Source organism: Budorcas taxicolor, chromosome 18, assembly GCF_023091745.1.
Source record: "Budorcas taxicolor isolate Tak-1 chromosome 18, Takin1.1, whole genome shotgun sequence".
NCBI classification, from domain to species: domain Eukaryota; kingdom Metazoa; phylum Chordata; class Mammalia; order Artiodactyla; family Bovidae; genus Budorcas; species Budorcas taxicolor.
Genome location: NC_068927.1, coordinates 56,039,256 through 56,059,598, shown reverse-complemented (window position 1 = coordinate 56,059,598; position 20,343 = coordinate 56,039,256). Strand labels below are relative to the sequence as shown.

The 20,343-nt window shown below is 45.4% G+C and overlaps 1 protein-coding gene across 1 annotated transcript; it reads left to right on the top strand.

Annotated features, from left to right (window-relative positions):
• Positions 1–2,416: 2,416 nt before the first annotated feature.
• LOC128063991 (binder of sperm protein homolog 2-like) lies at positions 2,417–10,940 on the top strand. The gene is made up of 4 exons (XM_052656814.1): positions 2,417–2,474; positions 8,570–8,602; positions 10,188–10,328; positions 10,789–10,940. The coding sequence occupies exons 1-4, from the start codon at positions 2,417–2,419 to the stop codon at positions 10,938–10,940; spliced, it is 384 nt and encodes a 127-aa protein (XP_052512774.1).
• Positions 10,941–20,343: the final 9,403 nt, after the last annotated feature.

The window sequence follows — 20,343 nt, the reverse complement described above, 5'->3', positions numbered from 1 at the left end:
TTCTGAATATTCATTGGAAGAACTGATGCTGAAGTTGAAGCTCCAATACTTTGGCCACCTGATGCGAAGAGCTGACTCATTTGAAAAGACCCTGATGCTGGGAGGGATTGGGGGCAGGAGGAGAAGGGGACGACAGAGGATGATTTGATTGGATGGCATCACCGGCTCAATGGCCTTGAGTTTGAGTAAACTCTGGGAGTAGGTGATGGACAGGGAGGCCTGGCGTGCTGCAGTCCATGGGGTGGCAAAAAGTTGGATTCAACTTAGTGACTGATCAACAATAACAATAGAAAATAATAATTATAATCGATATAGAAAACTGACCTCACATTGCACTGATTTTCTTGGTAGGTATCCGAACAGTAAGGGTAATAGACTACATAGTGTGATGGAATTACTCTAAGGAAGAAAAAGCATTCACTGGGCTCTCAAATCAGATGCAGGTACCCCCAGATGTATTAGAGATCTGGTGTGCGAGCTCAGAAAGCAAAAGTAATTTTGCAGAGTCTCTCAACTAGCAAGCGTCTGAGATGAAGTAAGTTCATGGGTAGAGAGTAAGAGTTGAACCTGTGACTCTGGAGAGACCAGGCTTCCTATGAAGGGACTGAAAGGTCACTGTGAACAATGGGGTGTGAAAGAGCAAGATGGCTTGACATCAAGGTGAGTGCGTGCATGCTCAGTCGGTCCGGTCACAGTCGACCCTTCGCAACCCCATGGACTGTAGTCTGCCAGGCTCCTCTGTCCTTGGGATTCTCCAAGCAAGAATACTGGAGTGGGTTGCCATGCCCTCCTCTGGGCGCCTGTGTTGAATCTGTGTCCTTCCACACCTGCACCAGCCACGTAACTCTGACAAATGATGTTGCCTCTTGGAGCCTCCGTTTCCCCAGATGTCAAACCACGAATCCAATTCCCTTGCCAAACAGTTGCATGAGACTTCTCTCAGCTCTTTCGGGTGAAGCGCTAATACCAGCCATGTTGCTTACTCTTGATTGACAGGTGACCTCATTAACTGCAGAGAGGCCAGGCATCTGTCAGTTCAGCAAAACAGAGAAATAGAAAAAGCAAAAACCTATGCATCACACAGGAGTTCCCTGGTGGCTCAGTGATAAATAATCTGCGTGCCAATGCAGGAGACTCGGTTTTGATCCCTAGGTAAGGGAAGATCCCCTGGAGAAGGAAATGGCAACCCACTCCAGTATTCTTGCCTGGGAAATCCCATGGACAGAGGAGCCTGGCAGGCTATAGTCCATGGGGCTGCAAAAGAGTCGGACCCAACTTACACAACAGCATCAATGCATCAGACAAGAGAGACTCAGGCTTCTCCATGCCTTTATCAGTTCCCCCACTTCTCTTGTATTCTGTTTTCTCATCTCTTTTTGGAAAGGGCACACCTATGTCTAAGCAGTCCCCCATCTCCGTATGTTTTGCAAGTGGGGCAGAAGGGAAATAACGTCTGAAAAGGTCTTGGCACAGACAAGATCTGCAGGATGAGCGTTAAGTGCCTCCCTTCTTGACGCTGTCATGATACTTGGCCTCCAGGACAGTTTCTTCCTCATCTTGGATTGCCTCGGGGAGTCCAGCAAGACACCCGCCTCCTTCGGGGAAGTCACTCTTCTAGTCTCTTCTCTCTTATAAAGCACTCTTCCCAGATCCCTCCAGAGATGGCAAGTGGGAGAGGAATTCTAAAGTGGACTAAGATCCATCCTTTCCACATACTGGCTGACCACAAGGCACGATGTCTAGCCTCTCTGAGCCTTTCTTATTCAGGAAGCTGAAGATGACTTTCCCTTTCTTACTGGAATTTCTCTCTCTGTGTCTCTATTTTTCCCCAAAGTCCAGGCTGAGAAACTTTGGTTAAATTATTGCAAGAGTTTCTATTAAATCAGGGATAGAAAACAAATACATTTTTCTTTTGGAAATTTTTAATGATATTTCTTATTGGGGTATCGTTGCTCGACATTGTTGTGTTAGACTTTTTTGTTTTTTATAATCAAGGGAGTAGATGATATGAAATGGATAAGGAAGTGTGAAGCAAGCTTTAAAGCAGTGGTTCTCAAACTTTTTCAAACACTGGACTCATCAGGAGGTGAGTTGTTGCAACACAGGCAACCGGTCTCAGCCTCGGTGTTTTGGCAGGTCTGCTGTGGGGGCCAAAGGACCTGCATTTCTAACAAGTTTGCAGGTGAAGATGGTGGAGCTGGTCCAGGGACACACTTCCAGACTGCTGCTAGAGAGCTTTCTGAGATGGTTGTTCCTGGTTTTTGTAGGCAGCCTAGGATTCGGGGCATGGGAGAAAAGGCTGTGGAGTGAGTCTGAATAGTCGGAAGAGCAGGGGTAGGAGGAGCAGAAACTGGAGGGCATAAAGCCAGAAGCGACGCGCGCTACTGGGCAGGCCACCTGTGGTTCACTGGGAGTGATGGGAAACCCGGTGAGGTGGCTGTCCCTGGCCCTCTGCCTGCATGGGCTGAAATCAGGTGAGAGCACCAGAGGCATCAGGGAGGGGAGGATAGATGAGGAAGGTGAGACCTAGGAGGTGGTGGTCTGGAGTGAGATGGGCAGGAGGCAGATTCTAGCCAATGTTCATGGTATCTTTTAAATAGAGCCTAATGGCTAGTGCCGAATCGAAGATTTCAAGTACCCTGGGTTCAAATCCTGGCTCTTCCTCTTGCTGATTGGGTAATCATCAGTAGGTCACTTTGCTTCTCTTTAAGCCTCAAGCTTCTCATCTGTATAATGGTTATAATACTTTAGGAAGGAGGAAGCCTGGACGTCCTGTCGAATGGAACGGCACGGATGAACCTGGGGGACGTAACGCCAAGTGGAATAAGCTAGTCACTAAAGGACAAATACAGTGTGTTTCTACTTAGATGAAGTAGCTAAAATAGTCACACTAATAGAATTGGTGAGAGCCAAGGGCTGGGGAGAAGGGGCAATAGGGAGTTTGCTTAATGGGTGAAAGATTTCCATAACGCAAGATGAATAAGTTCCAGAGGTCTGCTGGAAAACATGATGTCTATAGCTAGCAGTTATTGGTTTGTGCACTCAAAAGTTTGTAAAGAAGGTAGATCTCATGTGAAGGGTCCTTACTACAATGAAAGGGAGAGAAGGAAGGAAAGAAAGAAGGAAGAAAGGGGAGAGAAAGAGGAAGGAAGGAGGAAAGAAAGAATGAATGAAGCTTATTATGTATTGCTTTAGAAAGTTTACCAAGATCTTTTGTTAAGAGAGTAAGCTTCAAATAAACAGGATGTAAGCCAAGTTCTCCTTTGTCTAAAAAGGGAGTAAAATGTTATTGATACATACATTGAATATTCATGACCTATCTCTGTAGGTTTCATAGGAATTACAACATGGTTATCTGTGGGGAGGCTAGAGTTGGGGGTGGCTGAAAAGATGACATGATTTCCCTTTCATAATCTTTTGGAAGTTTGAACTCAGTGTATTCCCTCTCCAGAAAACAAATTCATTAGAGGGCAAATGATCTTTATCTCTTATCATTGTTGTACGGATTATATAGAAAAGGTAGGTAAAATCGTTGAAACTGTCAATGACCTGCATCTAACCCAAGCCCACCAGGAACACAAGGGTGCTGAACAAACTGGCTTCTCACTCATTGGAACCAGGAAGACCACATGGCCTAGGATATACCATGGGGTGTCTCAGGAAGAGGGTGTTAGGATCTATTCTAGGGTTTGGGCTCCGGGTGGGAGACTGTAGCGGGAGAGTCTTAGATTAAGAAAGCCGGATCTCACCCAAGAACGGATGTGATCAGAAATTGGAGGCAATGTTATGCTTGGGTATCTCGGTTAATCTTCTCTGGAGTGAAGACAGAACCGCATGGGAAAGGTGTAATTGACAAAGAGGCAGCGGTCACTGTTTTTGGACAAAGAGAGGAAGGGTCTGGTAGTCTGTGACCCGGTGAGCATGCGTTAGTCTGTACTTCCACACAGTGCCCAAGAGCTCTTGCCTTATCTCCTTTTCTCATGATCTCAGAGTACGCCTGAGTGATTGATGCCTGGTTGGAGAAGCATAGGGCTAGCAAGCCCCGAGTGCTCAGTCAGCCTTCAGATGTCAGGGGGCTGGGGTCGGGGGGAGAGGGCTGCCTTTAGCTTCCTCTTTCTCAGAACACACTGGGCATACTGGAATTTCTCAGTCGATTGGTGGGGGCATTTATTCTCATCATCAGCTGGAGCAAGAGAAGGAGAAAGAGTGGGGAAGGAAGGGGAGAGAAGAAGGAAAGGGGAGGAGAAGGGGATCTGATGATAAAGATGGTAATGTCTGCCCAGGCATACAATGTGGTGAGGGCATAAAGCACAGCCACAGAAGATCCGTAAGGATTTAGTTTTTTTCATCAGTATTAGCAGATGAAACGTCAAAGGATCATTTCCAGGTTTGTAAAACAAATAACTTATTTCCTGAAATCAGACAGAGCTGGGCAAGAGTTCAGGCTGCATTGCATTTTTTTTTTTTTTGACTGTGTGGGAAAGGTTTAAGTGAAAGTCTCTTTCTGCTCTTTCATCTGTAAAATGAGGAGAAGGCCATGAAGATTAAAAACTGTAGAGATAAGAGGGTGTAAAAGTTAACTGCCGTGGCTGAACAAAGCAGAAAACCCACCCAGCTACTGTTAGCATTTATAACGAAATTTAAATACCCATAGAAAGAAAAGAAAATGTAGTCACTCAGCCATGTCCGACTCTTTGCAACCCCATGGACTGTAGCCAGGCTCCTCTGTCCATGGAATTCTCCAGGCAAGAACACTGGAGTGGGTTGCCCTGCCCTCCTCCGGGGAACCCAGGGATGGAAACTCGGTCTCCCACATTGCAGGTAATTTCTTTACCATCTGAGCCACAAGGAAAGCCGCTAAGTACCCATGGTTTTATCCTAAAATGACCCTTATCTGCCCAGAGTGGAGCTTCAGCTTTGGGGTGGCACCACCTGGGAAAGGTTCAGAATTGGAAACAGCAACCCCATAGAGGCAGGACTATTTCAGAGGCTCATTTTCTGCAGCCAGAGTACCTGAACTGCTTCTTAGTTCTCTGGCTTTTTTTTTTTAAATTGGAGGCTAATTACATTACAATATTGTGGTGGTTTTTTGCCATACATTCACATGAGTCAGCCATGGGTGTACATGTGTTCCCCATCCTGACCCTTCCTCCCACCTCCCTCCCCATCCCATCCCTCAGGGTCGTCCCAGGGCACCAGCCCTGAGCACCCTGCCTCATGCATCGAACCTGGACTAGCGATCTATTTCACAAGTTCTCTGGCTTTTGAACAGTGATTTTTTCCCCCCCTCTCTAAGCCTCCACTGCAGAGATCATCATTAATACTCTGCAATCTATAAATATTACTGTCCTGGCATGTGCGAAGGTTGGAAAAGAATTTCCAGACCCGAGGCACAATGAGAGGAGAATAGAGTTTATTATAGTGGGAGATGCTGGTGGGCTAGTGGCCAATTTTTATAGCCTCAAGACAGAAAATTCCAACAGGAGGGGTGGCATTGAGTGAGTGGTTAGGATGCTATAACGTAGGTACTTTACCTAATATGGGGGTCAAGGAGCTGGTCAGTTTAGGTGAGTAGGCTCATGGCAACAGTTGCTAGGGGGCTTGGTTAATTCTGGAAATTTTTGTTCTGTGACCTTGGTATAAGGCTCCACACTTGTGACCCTAGTACAGGGCTCCACAATAACACATAATAATACCAATCTTACAGTAGTGTTGTAAGCATGATTTCGGTGAGATAATTAGCAGAAGGCATGAAGCACAGGAAACCACCCAGATCAATCATTTATCTAATCACGACTTTGAAAACGTAGACAACTTCTCAGCTACTTTCTGAAGAGCAGGTCTGCTACTGGCTAACACCGATGACGTATTCACCGTGCCGTAGCTCCTGAGGTATAGAGTCTCGCACAGACCTATGAGTTAGCATCACCATATCAGAGATCAGGAGAGTGAAGTATATCGGCTAGGTCACTTGCACAGGTAGGTGACAAATCCAAGATAATATCAATATTGTGTCCAGAACGCAGTCTCCGTAGCAGGACTTCCTCGGTTGGAACCTTGTTCCCACCAGTCAGTGGTCATATAACTTCCAGTAGTTTCCCGTTGCCTATGTTTTCACCTCCGTAAACTTTGGTGGGGCAGGGAGGAGAAGAGTGTTCTCAATTATAATCTCTCCTTCATAGAGTTGTTGTGAAGAGCAACTGAGGACAATGGCTGGAACATAGGAATGGCCAATCAAATATAAGCTAATGTTGTTGGTTAACACGTCTGTGTATCTCCTTTCTAGTCTTTAATTGGGTCCAATCTGACTTTAGGGCTTCCCTGCTAGCTCAGCTGGTAAAGAATCCGCCTGCAATGCAGGAGGCCTGGGTTCGATCCCTGGGTTGGGAAGATCCCCGGGAGAAGGGAACAGCTACCCACTCCAGTATTCTGGCCTGGAAAATTCCATGGACTGTATAGTTCATGGGGTTGCAGAGTCGAGCATGACTGAGTGACTTTCACTTTCAACCTGACTTTTATGACAGTGGAAATGCCGCTGAGACACTTCCTGAAACAGGCTCAGGGATGATAAAAGAGCAAAATGACGTGAGAAACGAAACGAAACGAAATCAAACAAAATCACCAAGGCTGCTATAAATATTCAGCCTCTAGCACTGAACAGACAAACAGGTTGTTTTCCTGCAATGTCGGCATGTGGGCAAAAGCTAGATGTTCCATCCAGCTTTCAGACCTGTGGAATTTCAACCAATGGGTCAAAGTTGAGTGACCTTGGATGCGGTGGATTTATCCTGACTTACACAAAGAAAGACCTGAGGAATAGTGAGTGCTCATCCCTGAATTAATGGACTGTCCATCCTGGAATGTGAAGTCAAGTGGGCCTTAGAAAGCATCACTACGAACAAAGCTAGTGGAGGTGATGGAATTCCATTTGAGCTATTTCAAATCCTGAAAGATGATGCTGTGAAAGTGCTGCACTCAATATGCCAGCAAATTTGGAAAACTCAGCAGTGGACACAGGACTGGAAAAGGTCAGTTTTCATTCCAATCCCAAAGAAAGGCAATGCCAAAGAATGCTCAGACTACTGCACAATTGCACTCATTTCACATGCTAGTAAAGTAATGCTCAAAATTCTCCAAGCCAGGCTTCAGCAACACGTGAACCGTGAACTCCCTGATGTTCAAGCTGGTTTTAGAAAAGGCAGAGGAACCAGAGATCAAATTGCCAACATCCTCTGGATCATCGAAAAAGCAAGAGAGTTCCAGAAAAACATCTATTTCTGCTTTATTGACTATGCCAAAGCCTTTGACTGTGTGGATCACAATAAACTGTGGAAAATTCTGAGAGAGATGGGAATACCAGACCACCTGACCTGCCTCTTGAGAAACCTGTATGCGGGTCAGGAAGCAACAGTTAGAACTGGACATGGAACAACAGACTGGTTCCAAATAGGAAAAGGAGTATGTCAAGGCTGTATATTGTCACCCTGCTTATTTAACTTATATGCAGAATACATCATGAGAACGCTGGGCTGGAAGAAGCACAAGCTGGAATCAAGATTGCCAGGAGAAATATCAATAACCTCAGACATGCAGATGACACCACCCTTATGGCAGAAAGTGAAGAGGAACTCAAACGCCTCTTGATGAAAGTGAAAGAGGAGAGTGAAAAAGTTGGCTTAAAGCTCAACATTCAGAAAACTAAGATCATGGCATCTGGTCCCATCACTTCATGGGAAATAGATGGGGAAACAGTGGAAACAGTGTCAGACTTTATTTTTCTGGGCTCCAAAATCACTGCAGATGGTGATTGCAGCCATGAAATTAAAAGACACTTACTCCTTGGAAGAAAAGTTATGACCAACCTAGACAGCATATTGAAAAGCAGAGACATTACTTTGCCAACAAAGGTCCATCTAGTCAAGGCTATGGTTTTTCCAGTGGTCATGTATGGATGTGCGAGTTGAACTGTGAAGAAAGCTGAGCACTGAAGAATTGATGCTTTTGAGCTGTGGTGTGGGAGAAGACTCTTGAGAGTCCCTTGGACTGCAAGGAGATCCAACCAGTCCATCCTAAAGGAGATCAGCCCTGGGATTTCTTTGGAAGGAATGATGCTAAAGCTGAAACTCCAGTACTTTGGCTACCTCATGAGAAGAGTTGACTCATTGGAAAAGACTCTGATGCTGGGAGGGATTGGGGGCAGGACGAGAAGGGGATGACAGAGGATGAGATGACTGGATGGCATCACTGATTCGATGGACGTGAGTTTGGGTGAACTCCGGGAGCTGGTGATGGACAGGGAGGCCTGGCGTGCTGCAATTCATGGGGTCACAAAGAGTCGGACACGACTGAGCGACTGAACTGAACTGAACTGAACTGAACTTGGGTGGACATAAACCCCCCGTCCAAATTAGAAGTAACCATAAGTCATCCAAAATGTGACAGTTTTTCTGTAATAGGAGAGCAGTTGGCTCCATAAATTTCAAGGTACCTGTAATTGCCATTTGTCTGGGAATAGAGTATTTTAGGAGGTGGTCTAAATTTTGCCTTTTTTTTTTTAATCCTCTTTCAGACTTGATTGTCCGTATCTCTCCTCCATTCCCAGGTAAGGAGACATCTTTTTTTTTTATTTGTTAGCATCTCAAATGCGAGGCCCCATCTCACCCCACCCATGAAACAATGTTATGTTTCGAAAGTTCCTGGCACTTACCTCCCTGCTGCTGTACTCTCATTCACTGTTCTTCTTTTTTTCATTCTTTCTTTCTTTAGTTAATTATTTTGGGCTACACTGCCCACGGCAGAAGGACCTTAGTTCCCTGTAGGGGGATTGAACCCATGCCCCCTGCCGTGGAAACACTGAGTCTTAACCACTGGAAACCCAGGGAAATTCCTCATTCACTGTTTTTCTGGCATAAAAGGCTCTCCCTGATCATGGTAGCCAAACCATATATTTCAAGACCCAGTTAAGTCAGCCCTCCAAGTTCCTCTTCCATGCTCCTCTGGAAAAGTACTCTCTTCTCCACTGAAATTAACATCAGCATTTGTGGATTTTATCATTTGTAGGTTAAGTTTCTTCTCTGGACCAGTCCTGACCTGTCAGTTGATACCATGGGTCTATCGTTGAACAATATATATGTGGTCACATCTGACAAATGAGACAGACACTGAACGAGTCACTCCATGTTAAATAAATACGAGAACTTATAAGAAGTATAAGGGAGCTTGTAAGGAAGTTCTGTGCAAGTGGATCTGGTACAGACTGGATGTTCAAGGGAGTTCCTTGGAGATTTACATTTAGGATGAACGTCAGGGGAGGGTAAACAGGCAGAGGGTGTGTGATGTTCTTGCCAATCAGAGATCACATCTATAAATCCCCAAGACAAGAAAGACGGCGGTACACTTGGGAGACCTTACAAAGCTTGAGCAGAGAGAGCCCAAGGAAGGGTGGTCCAAGGTGAGGCTGGAGGTGCAGTTGGGAACCAGGTCAAGTAGGATGTCATAAGCCACTTCAATGCTGTTTCTTATCCTAAGAGTAATGGAGCGACTTCATGGCTAAGACTCCATGCTCCCAATGCAGGGGGCCCAGGTTCGATCCCTAGTCGGGGAACTACATCCCACATACTGTGCCTAAGAGCTCACATGCAGCAATGAAGACCCAGTGCAGCCAAATAAATAAATAATTAAAAAAAAAAAGAGTAATGGAATATGAACAGAGCTGTGGCAGAGTCAGGCTGGTATTCAAGAATGAAGATATTTGCTGCAGTGTGAAGAAGAGCTGGGCCAAATCAGTTAGAAGCATCCAGAAATAAGTCACTGAGTAGTCAAGACAAGTGGTCAGCTTTGAGAGATACCTAGGGACAAACTGTGACAGGCTAAGAGGTTTCTTTTCCTAGGAGAGAGAGAGAGAAAAACGATGCTAAGAAAGACTCTAGAGTTGCGTCTTGGGTCTGGTGCACAGTGGGTAGAGGACTTCCATGAAAAGGAAGCCAGGGGCTCCAGTCTGCTTCCAGGCCCAGGATGAAACAGGCTTCCTCTGAGACTCACTTGGCTATTTTTGTGCCAGATGCCGAGGAGGCAGGGAGAGAGACGAGCCACGTGTGAATGTGAGGGAGGCGGGTGCCATCAAGTGTGACAGACTGAGTCAGAAAGTCAGTTCCCTTTTGTCAGCGTGTTTGTTTCCTCTTTCCCAGTGTTTCATAACTATTCCTGTATCTTTCCATTCGTGTACGATGACATCATCTACTACAACTGCATCTCCGTCCGCAGTGACTATGCCTGGTGCTCTATCGACAAGATATTCCAAGGTAGATGGCGGTACTGCACCGCGGAAGGTGAGCATCCCGAGGGTGTGTGTAGATGGCTAGGATCCAGGAAGCAGCTGGCTACGTGCTTTTTGCTGTCAGACAAACCTGCGTCCAAATCCTGACTCTTTACAGGGTGGTGGTGGTTATTGAGTTGCTAAGTCGTGTCTGATTCTTTGTGACCCCGTGGACTGTGGCTCGCCAGGTTCCTCTGTCCGTGGGATTTCCCCAGGCAAGAAGACTAGAGTGGGTCGCCGCTTCTGTCTCCAGGGGATCTTCCCAGCCTAGGGACTGAACCTGTGTCTCCTGTATCCTCCGCATCGACAGGCGGGCTCTTTATCACTGAGCCAGCCCAGAAGCCCTTGATGAGGTTTAACCGCCTTGAAAACAGTTCTGTGTGGTAGAGAAAGCGTGTGTTGTGAGCACAGCGAGGGTTAAGGCTGACTTTTTATGCACATGTCTCTCCTTCTGCTCCACCCTTGCTTTGCAGATCCCCCAAGCTGTACCTTCCCTTTCTTGTTCAGAAATAAATACTTCTATAAGTGCACCAAGGAAGGCTATGTTTTGAGTCGGAGTTGGTGTTCATTGACAAGAGATTATAACAAAGACGGAAAATGGAAACAGTGCTCCCCTTACCAGTAAGTTGGTTGCGGAAGGATGCAGTGGGGGGTCTTATAGATATCTTAAAGGGGATCCTCTGGGTTAATGGAAAGGGAAGCTGGAGGTCGAGATTTTCTTGTGATGGCTTAGATCAGGGGTCAGCAAACATTCCCTGTCAAGAACCTACTAGTCAGTAATTTAGGCTGTACAAGCCATACTCAGTTCTGCCGTGGAGCACAAAAACAGCCACAGGTAATAAAAATAACAACAAATATGGGTGTGTTTCCATAAGATTTTATTTATAGGCTGTAAATTTGAGTCTCAACAAAATTAAAAATAAACTATAAACAAGAAGGGACTTTGCTGACAGTCCAGCGGTTAAGACTCTGAGATTCCACTCCAGGGTGTGTGGGTTCGATCCCTGGTCAGGGAAATGAGATCCCGCATGCCCCAAGGCATGGCCAAAAAATAAATACATAAATCAATCTCATATAATTTTCAGGAGTCACAAAATAGCAGTTACCTTGTGATTTTTGTTTTCCTTTCAACCTTTTAAAAAAATATATATTATCTCTGGTTCTCTATTATATTGCCTTTTCCTTCATTGGAAGTACAACCATTGTTGTCAACCACTCAAAAATGAGAAAACTGCTAGTTCACAAGCCATCCAGAAACAGATAGTGGGTTGGATTTGGCCTGCCGGCTCTAGTTTGCTGCCCCTGGCTAGGATGATTTGTCTGTGATCTCATTCAAACGAAGAATTGAAACTTTTCAAGTTTCCATTGAAAAGAAGATAGGAGAAGAAGTGTGGTCAACAGACAGGAGAGCTTACGCATTTCTGGGCTTTCCAGGTGGCTCCACGGTAAAGAATCTGCCTGCAGTGCTGGAGACGCAGGAGACACGGGTTTGATCCCTCGGTCGGGGGAATGTCAATACACTCCAGTATTCTTGCCTGGACAACCTCATGGACAGAGGAGCCTGGTGGGCTACAGTCCATGGGGTCACAAAGAGTCGGACACGACTGAGCACACACATACCACACCAAAGAGCCACTAATTTGGAAATGCCTTTGGGGTCATTGTCAACAATACCAGTAACAGGAAGACAAAGAACCCGGGCATTCCCTATCCACATTGAAATTCTAGTAAAGGATGGGGCTGAACTTTCTTGTCGGGCTTCCGGAAAAGCCCCGCTGGCACCCAGGCATAGAAACGATACTGTTTTGCATGTGCAAGGGGCTCCACTTCCTCCCCCAGCTGATTTGGATTGATCCTTGAACCTTCCCTGGAGCTCGGTCAATAGTCGTTAATTCCTGGGTTGATCTGCAGACTTGCTGCTTGGTCAGATGCCAGGAAGCTTCCGTGGTTTCTAAACTTGGCCTTCAATTGGACGTTACCTCATCTGAGAGCTCTTCATTACCTTATGAAAGGGTATCAGTGGTGCTTGGCTATAGCTCTCCAATTCCATCATTTCAACAACTTCCTTAACATTGAAAATGATCAATTTAGGAAATGTGTTCAGGTAATGGATTACATGTACATACGCTCAGTCACTTTTGTTGTGGCCAATGCTTCGCCACCCTATAGACCGTAACCTGCCAGGCTTCTCTGTCCATGGGATTTCCAAGGCAAGAACACTGGAGTGGGTGGTCATTCCCTTCTCTAGGGGATCTTCCTGACCTAGGGATCGAACCTGGGTCTCCTGCATCGCAGGCGGATTCTTTACTGCTAAACCACCAGTAAACACAATCTATGCAAGTCAGCAACTTAGAATGATCAATAGTGGCATATTGGATTTGAGAGTGAGAGAGAAATACACCTTCCCTTTGTTGTTGTTTAGTTGCTAAGTCGGTTCTCTTTTTTGACCCCGAGGACTGTAGCCCACCAGGCTCCTCTGTCATGGGATTTTCCAGACAGGGTACCTTCCTGACCCAGGGATTGAACCCACATCGCCTGTATTGCTAGGCGGATTCTTTACCGCTGAGCCATGCTGTTCTACTTATTCATGCTCCGTAGATCTTAGAGATAGACCAGATCTCCCATCAGGGGGAAGCAAGGATTATCCTATCTTGAAGGTGACAGGCTGAGATACTGATGGTAATCTCTCTTTTTTCACCCACAGTCAATAAGTCTTGGTGTTCTCAGAGGCAGAAGTTACAGGATTCTTCAGCTGCCTCTCAAAATGCATCCTTTCCCTGGTCATTCTGACCAATAAAGATTTCCTCTGTCTTCCGTGTGAATGGCTCTTTTTCTCCAAAATAGATACAACCAAAGCTCAGTGGTGGTCAGTGCACTGCTGGCTGGGGCTGGGGTGGGAGACCAGTGGTATATTTATGGAGAAGAACTTGCATTCAAATAAAAATCCTGATGAATTGCTCACAGCATAATCTTTGGCAAGTTAACTAAATTCTTAGAGAAACCCACTTTCCCTTAACACAATTTTAAAATTATGGTATACACTTTTAGCTTTTTGAGATAAAATTTATGATATACAATTAACCATGTTAAAGTGAACAATTCGGTGGCATTTCGTACAGTTACAATGCTACGCAATCATCATCTCTGTCTAGTTCCAAAACGTTTTCACTATCCCGAGAGGAAACCTAGTACCCACAAGCAGTCATCCTCCAATCTCTCATCCCTCCAGCCCCTGGGAACCATTAACCCTTAACCCTCTCCTGGATATTTCAGGTAATATGCGACCATCAGCAGCTTCTTTCACTTAGCATGATGTTGTTGAGGCTCACCCCACATTGTCACATGTGTCAATATATTTCATTTCTTTCCATGGTTGAGAAATATTCCACTGTCTGGATATACCGTGTTTTATTTATCCATGGTTGCTGTTGTTCCATCCATCAAGTCGTGTCTGACTCTCTGTGACCCCACGGACTGCAGCACACTGGGCTTCCCTGTCCTTCACTGTCCCAGAGTTTGCCCAAACTCATGTCCATTGAGTCGGTGATGCTTCTAACCATCTCATGTAGATTTTATAAAGCACATGTATCATATGTATAGAGCTAGGTGAATTTCCATTAAACACTCCATGTAACTGACAACTGTATTAAAAAAAAAATCATTTCTAGCCCTGCTTTATTCCCTTTTCCAGGCACTACCCACCCAAATGGCACCAACAGACTTGCCAGTTGAAGCAGGGTTGCCATAAATCTTCAATTTGTTAAAAAAAAAAAAAAAAAGAGGGGACTTCTCTCTTGATTCAGTGGTGAAGACTCTGCACTTCCACTGCTGGGGACCAGGTTTCCATCCCTGGTCAAGGAACTAGATCCCACATGTGGCAGCTAAGACACAGCACAACCAAATAAAAATTTTTTAAATGGGGAAGAAACAATGGAAAATAACCTCAATAAACAAAGATGCAAAGAAACAAAACAGGACTAAGGAAACAGAAAACTGTTGAAAGGCTGCAAGATCAAATGTGTTAGTGATAACAGTCAAGGAAAATAAGTTAAATACCCAAAATTTTTTTTAAAAAAGAGAACTATTTGAAAAGAACAAATCATTATATGGTGCTTCCAGGAAGCACTTCGAAAAGGGGCAGGGATGGGATGGGACACAGGATATGGCTGTGCGGGCAGCAGAGAGGATTGCAGGAAAGCCTTGTGAGAAAGCAGGTGTCCCTGAAAACTAGACGATTCACCACGTGGCTGTTGCCCAGCGCTGCTGACCATCTCTGCAAACCTAGTAAAATAGTAACACGATGGCCTTTTGGTTCTCAGAAATCAATACCACTCTGTGTCTGATGAGGGCTGTGTGAATGTCGTTAAGGTTAATGAAGTGGAGAGGAGGGGAGCTTAATGCTTTGTTCTCTCAGATGCCCCCTAGAACATTCTGTTCAAAGCAGAGATGGGACTCCTTCTGAAAGTACCATTACATTGCCATCACAGGTGCTCTGGGGGCAAAGGATGGCCTAGGGCCATCTCTCCATGCCACCCACTTACTGCTCAAAAGTTTGCACTCACCTAGAATTCTCTGGTAGGGCTATCTGCATATTCTGCAAATTTCCAGGCAAAGCGACTGCCGCACAAAGCTATACCAAAATCTCTGGATTTCTTTCACATGCAGTGTATCGTGTGTTCCCTTTTGTGTGGCTAAATGATTGTGCAGAATAAAATAGGCAGTGTTCAGTTGCTCAGTCATGTCTGGCTCTTTTGCGACCCCACTGACTGTAGCCCGCCAGTCTCCTCTGTCCGTGGAATTTCCCAGGCAAGAATAAAAGAGTGGGTTGCCATTTCCTCCTCCAGGGGATCTTCCAGACCCAGGGATTGAACCCATAGCTCCTGCATTTTCTGCATTGCAGGTGGCTTCGTTATTGCTGATTCACCTGAGAAGCCTGTACAGAATAGGAGAGAAGTTCTAAAGTCTGTTTTGAGAACATCCGAGATGGGTAAGATTCTGAGACAGTCTCAGCTTTGCACAATGAACTTGATGGGCACCACCTTATAGGGAAGAGTCACGTAGCCCTGGAAGAGCGGTGTAGCATGGAATCAAAGAGCTCTGTATTAGATCTAAACATAAGGCCAGATACTATAAAACTTAGAAAAACAGGCAGAACACTCTCTGGCATAAATTGCAGCAAGAATTTTTCTGATCCACATCCTCGAGTAATGAAAATAAAAACACAAATAAACAAATGGAACCTAATAAAACTTAAATCTTTTGCACAGCAAAGGAAACCATAAACAAAATGAAAAGACAGCCCTCAGAATGGGAGATGATATTTTCAAAGGAAGCAACCATCAAGGGATTAATCTCAAAAATATACAAACAGCTCAATATCAAAAAACCCAATCAAAAAACTGGGTGAAAGATCTAAATGTTTCTCCAAAGAAGACATGCAGATGGTGAAAAGCCACGTGCAAAGATGCTCAATATCACTATTACAGAAACGCAAACCAAAACTACAATGAGGTATCATCTCACATTGGTCAGAATGCCCATTATCAAAAAAATCTACAAATAATAAATGCTGGAATGCATGCTAAGTCACTTCAGTCATATCCAACTCTTTGCGACCCAATGGATTGCAGCCCACCAAGCTCCTCTCTCCATGGGATTCTCCGTGCGAGAATACTGGAGTGGGTTGCCATTTCCAAATGCTGGAGAGGGTGTGGAGAAAAGGGAATCCTCCTACACTGTTGGTGGAAATGCAAACTGGTACTGCCACTATGGTGAAGAGTATCAGTTCAGTTCAGTCATGTCCGACTCTTTGTGACCCCATGAATCGCAGCACACCAGGCCTCCCTGTCCATCACCAACTCCCGGAGTTCACTCAAACTCACGTCCATCGAGTCCATGATGCCATCCAGACATCTCGTCCTCTGTCATCCCCTTCTCCTCCTGCCCCCAATCCCTCCCAGCATCAGAGTCTTTTCCAATGAGTCAACTCTTCACATGAGGTGGCCAAAGTACTGGAGCTTCAGCTTTAGAATCATTCCTTCCAAAGAACACCCAGGGCTGATCTCCTTTAGGATGGACTGGTTGGATCTCCTTGCAGTCCAAGGGACTCTCAAGAGTCTTCTCTAACACCACAGTTCAAAAGCACCAATTCTTTGGCGCTCAGCCTTCTTCATAGTCCAACTCTCACATCCATACATGACCATGGGAAAAACCATCCATAGCCTTGACTAGATGGACCTTTGTTGGCAAAGTAATGTCTCTGCTTTTCAGTATGCTGTCTAGATTGGTCATAACTTTCCTCCCAAGGAGTAAGTGTCTTTTAATTTCATGGCTGCAGTCACCATCTGCAGTGATTTTGGAGCCCAGAAAAATAGTCTGACACTGTTTCCACTGTTTCCCATCTATTTCCCATGAAGTGATGGGACCGGATGCCATGATCTTCGTTTTCTGAATGTTGAGCTTTAAGCCAACTTTTTCACTCTCCTCTTTCACTTTCATCAAGAGGCTTTTGAGTTCCTCTTCACTTTCTGCCATAAGGGTGGTGTCATCTGCATATCTGAGGTGATTGATATTTTTCCCAGCAATCTTGATTCCAGCTTGTGCTTCTTCCAGCCCAGTGTTTCTCATAATGTACTCTGCATATAAGTTAAATAAGCAGGGTGACAATATACAGCCTTGATGTACTCCTTTTCCTATTTGGAACCAGTCTGTTGTTCCAAGTCTGGTTCTAACTGTTGCTTCCTGACCTGCATACAGGTTTCTCAAGAGGCAGGTCAGGTGGTCTGGTATTCCCATCTCTTTCAGAATTTCCCACAGTTTATTGTGATCCACCCAGTCAAAGGCTTTGGCATAGTCAATAAAACAGAAATAGATATTTTTCTGGAACTCTCTAAGTTGCTTTAAAAAATGAGAATGGTGCTACCATGCTGCTGCTGCTAAGTCGCTTCAGTCGTGTGCGACTCTGTGCGACCCCAGAGACGGCAGCCCACCAGGCTCCCCCGTCCCCGGGATTCTCCAGGCGAGAACACTAGAGTGGGTTGCCATTTCTTTCTCCAATGCATGAAAATGAAAAGTGAAAGTGAAGTTGCTCAGTTATGATCCAGCAATTCCACTCCTTGGCTTAGATCTGGACAAAATCATAATTCAAGACATAGGCAACCCCTATTTTCAGGGCAGCACCTTTCACACTAGAATGAATGTGAAAGGTGGAAATAGTGTCCTTTTGGAAGATAGCGTCTATTAAAAATATACTTCCAAATGATAGTTTAGTCCTTTCTCTCTGCCTCCATCACACTGGCGCTTACCCTCTTAGCCTGCATAACTTGTCCTCTTTCTTGAGAATATCAGCTTTCACACCCTTTCCTCTAAGAAACTGAAGGCTTCCCTGGTGGCTCAGCGGTAAAGAATGCCCTGCCAATTCAGGAGACGCGGGTTCGATCCCTGGGTCCGGGATATTTCTCCGGAGAAGGAAATGGCAACCTGCTCCAGTATTCTTTCTTGGGAAATCCCGTGAACAGAGGACCCTGGCAGGCTGTAGTCCATGGGGTGGTAAAAGAGTCACGACTTAGAGAACAGCAAAGAAACTTGATTTTCAACCAGAAACATTTTGGTTGTCAGAACTGAAGCAAGGGGCGCTACCGCCATCTAGTGGGTAGAGGCCAGGGATGCTGCTAAGCATCCGGGCCCAGTTCAGCTCAGTCGCTCAGTCGTGTCCGACTCTTTGGGACCCCATGGACCACAGCACATCAGGCTTCCCTGTCCGTCACCAGCTCCCAGAGCTTGCTCAAACTCACGTCCATTGAGTCGGTGATGCCATCCAACCATCTCATCCTCTGTAGTCTCCTTTTCCGGCTGCCTTCAATCTTTCCCAGCATCAGGGTCTTTCCCAATGAGTCAGTTCTTCACGTCAGGTGGCCAAAGTATTGGAGCTTCAGCTTCAGCTTCAGTCCTTCCAATGAATATTCAGGGCTGATTTCCTTTAGGATGGACTGGTTTGATCTCCTTGCAGTCCAAGGGGATGTCCACCATGCCCAGACTGAGGTCTAAGACAGTCTAGTTCTAGCATCTCTCTCACAAGGCTTGGGTAATGGAGCCCCCTGGGGACTTCCTCAGGCCCTTCGATATTCTGATCTGCTACTTTGAAACTGCCTACATTCTCACTTTCGCCCCTAGAAGTTGAGGGAGAACAGGAACATATTTCATATCTATTTCATATCCCTGAAGCACATGTGTGACATTGACTTGCACAATTTCCTTTATAGAATAAAAGAAAAAATTGGCTTTTGCTTGCATATCACATACTCTCGGCACTATCCACGGAAACTCTCGACCGAAGAAAAACGCCTGCAAGGTTGTGTGTTGTTTTGTTTGGGGAGCTTACTGAGGACTATAGCCTGGGAGACAGCATTTCAGATAGCTTTGAGGAACTGCTCTAAAGAGGTAAGGGAGGAACCAGGATATACAGCAGGGTGTTTTTATTTTGTTTGTTTACTTGTTTTTGTTGGAAGGAAAAAAACTGTAGTTGAACATCAAGAGAGTGCTGTGAATTAGAAAGAGCAGATTTCACAAGTTATTAAGTTTAGGGCTTTTTCATGTATGAGAAGATGCAAGAATCTGGATTCATTGAAATTATTCCTCAGATGTGCAGTCTTAACTACTGAGGGTCAGTGTCCAAAGCAGAGAATTCTTCCTGCTTTTCTCCACCCTGAATTCCCCTGGAGGTGCACTATCGGCGCACAGTCCTCATGGCTGAAGACTTGATCCTTGTAGAACTGGGATGGTGGGCAGCATTCTTTGTTTACAGCGCCCCCTGTTGGTCATAAATGGACTAACGTTTCGGAGGGCTTGGGGCTGCCCTTGTGGCTCAGATGGTAAAGCGTCTGCCTACAATGTGGGAGACCCTGGTTTGATCCCTGGGTTGGGAAGTTCCCCTGAAGAAGGAAATGGCAACCCACTCCAGTATTCTTGCCTGGAAAATCCCATGGACGGAGGAGCCCGGTAGGCTACAGTCCATGGGGTCGAAAGAGTCGGACATGATTGAGTGACTTCACTTTTGGACTTCAATCTAGTGACCAGTTAGTCCTACAACTCTAAGAAATATCTTTCCTAGGTCAGACGAGATTTTGGTCATAGGACACTCTATATGCTATTTTTGAATTAAGCCCTGTTGATAACCTAAAGTTCTCTGGATTGTCTGTCTTAATAGTCTGTTATGAGTCCAGTAATGTCTGCCCTTTTTTCTGCCCATACTAGAGTTGCACCATTACAATTATTCTATATAATTATATATGTGATTAATTGCCTTAAGACATTTAGCCATCATTCATTTTGTCGGAGGCCTACATGTTGGGTAAAACAAGAGACAACAATCTTATAAAGTAGACAGGATATAAGTCATAAAGTTAGAGATGTTACTAAGGTCACAGTATACTAGAGAAATGGAGAAGGCAATGGCACCACAATCCAGTACTCTTGCCTGGAAAATCCCATGGATGGAGGAGCCTGGTGGGCTGCAGTCCATGGGGTCGCTAAGAGTTGGACACGACTGGGCAACTTCACTTTCACTTTTCACTTTCATGCATTGGAGAAAGAAATGGCAACCCACTCCAGTGTTCTTGCCTGGAGAATCCCAGGGACGGGGGAGCCTGGTGGGCTGCGGTCTGCGGGGTCGCACAGAGTCGGACACGACTGAAGCGACTTAGCAGCATACTAGAGAAAGGCACCAAGCATAAATAATTTGAAAACCACAAAGAGAACAAATTAAAACACTGATTGTTATAACCAGTTCTGGGTGGTGCAGCGGTAAAGAATCCGCCTGCCAATGCAGGAGACGCAAGAGACGCAGGTTCAACCCCTGGGTCTGGAAGATCCCCTGGAGACGGAAATGGCAACCCACTCCACTATTCTTGTCTGGAGAATCCCATAGACAGAAGAGTTTGGCAGGCTACACTCCATGGGGTCACAAAGAGTTGGACCTAACTGAGCACAAATCTGAATCGCAGTAAGCCATCGAGCCCAGAGAGGACTCA

Excerpts from the sequence above, each read along its gene's own strand:
- LOC128063991 (XM_052656814.1), top strand. The coding sequence starts at position 2,417 with ATGGGAAACCCGGTGAGGTGGCTGTCCCTGGCCCTCTGCCTGCATGGG. Across the intron at positions 8,603-10,187 it reads TATCTCTCCTCCATTCCCAG|TGTTTCATAACTATTCCTGT; the intron begins GTAAGGAGACAT and ends CCTCTTTCCCAG. Across the intron at positions 10,329-10,788 it reads GCGGTACTGCACCGCGGAAG|ATCCCCCAAGCTGTACCTTC; the intron begins GTGAGCATCCCG and ends CTTGCTTTGCAG.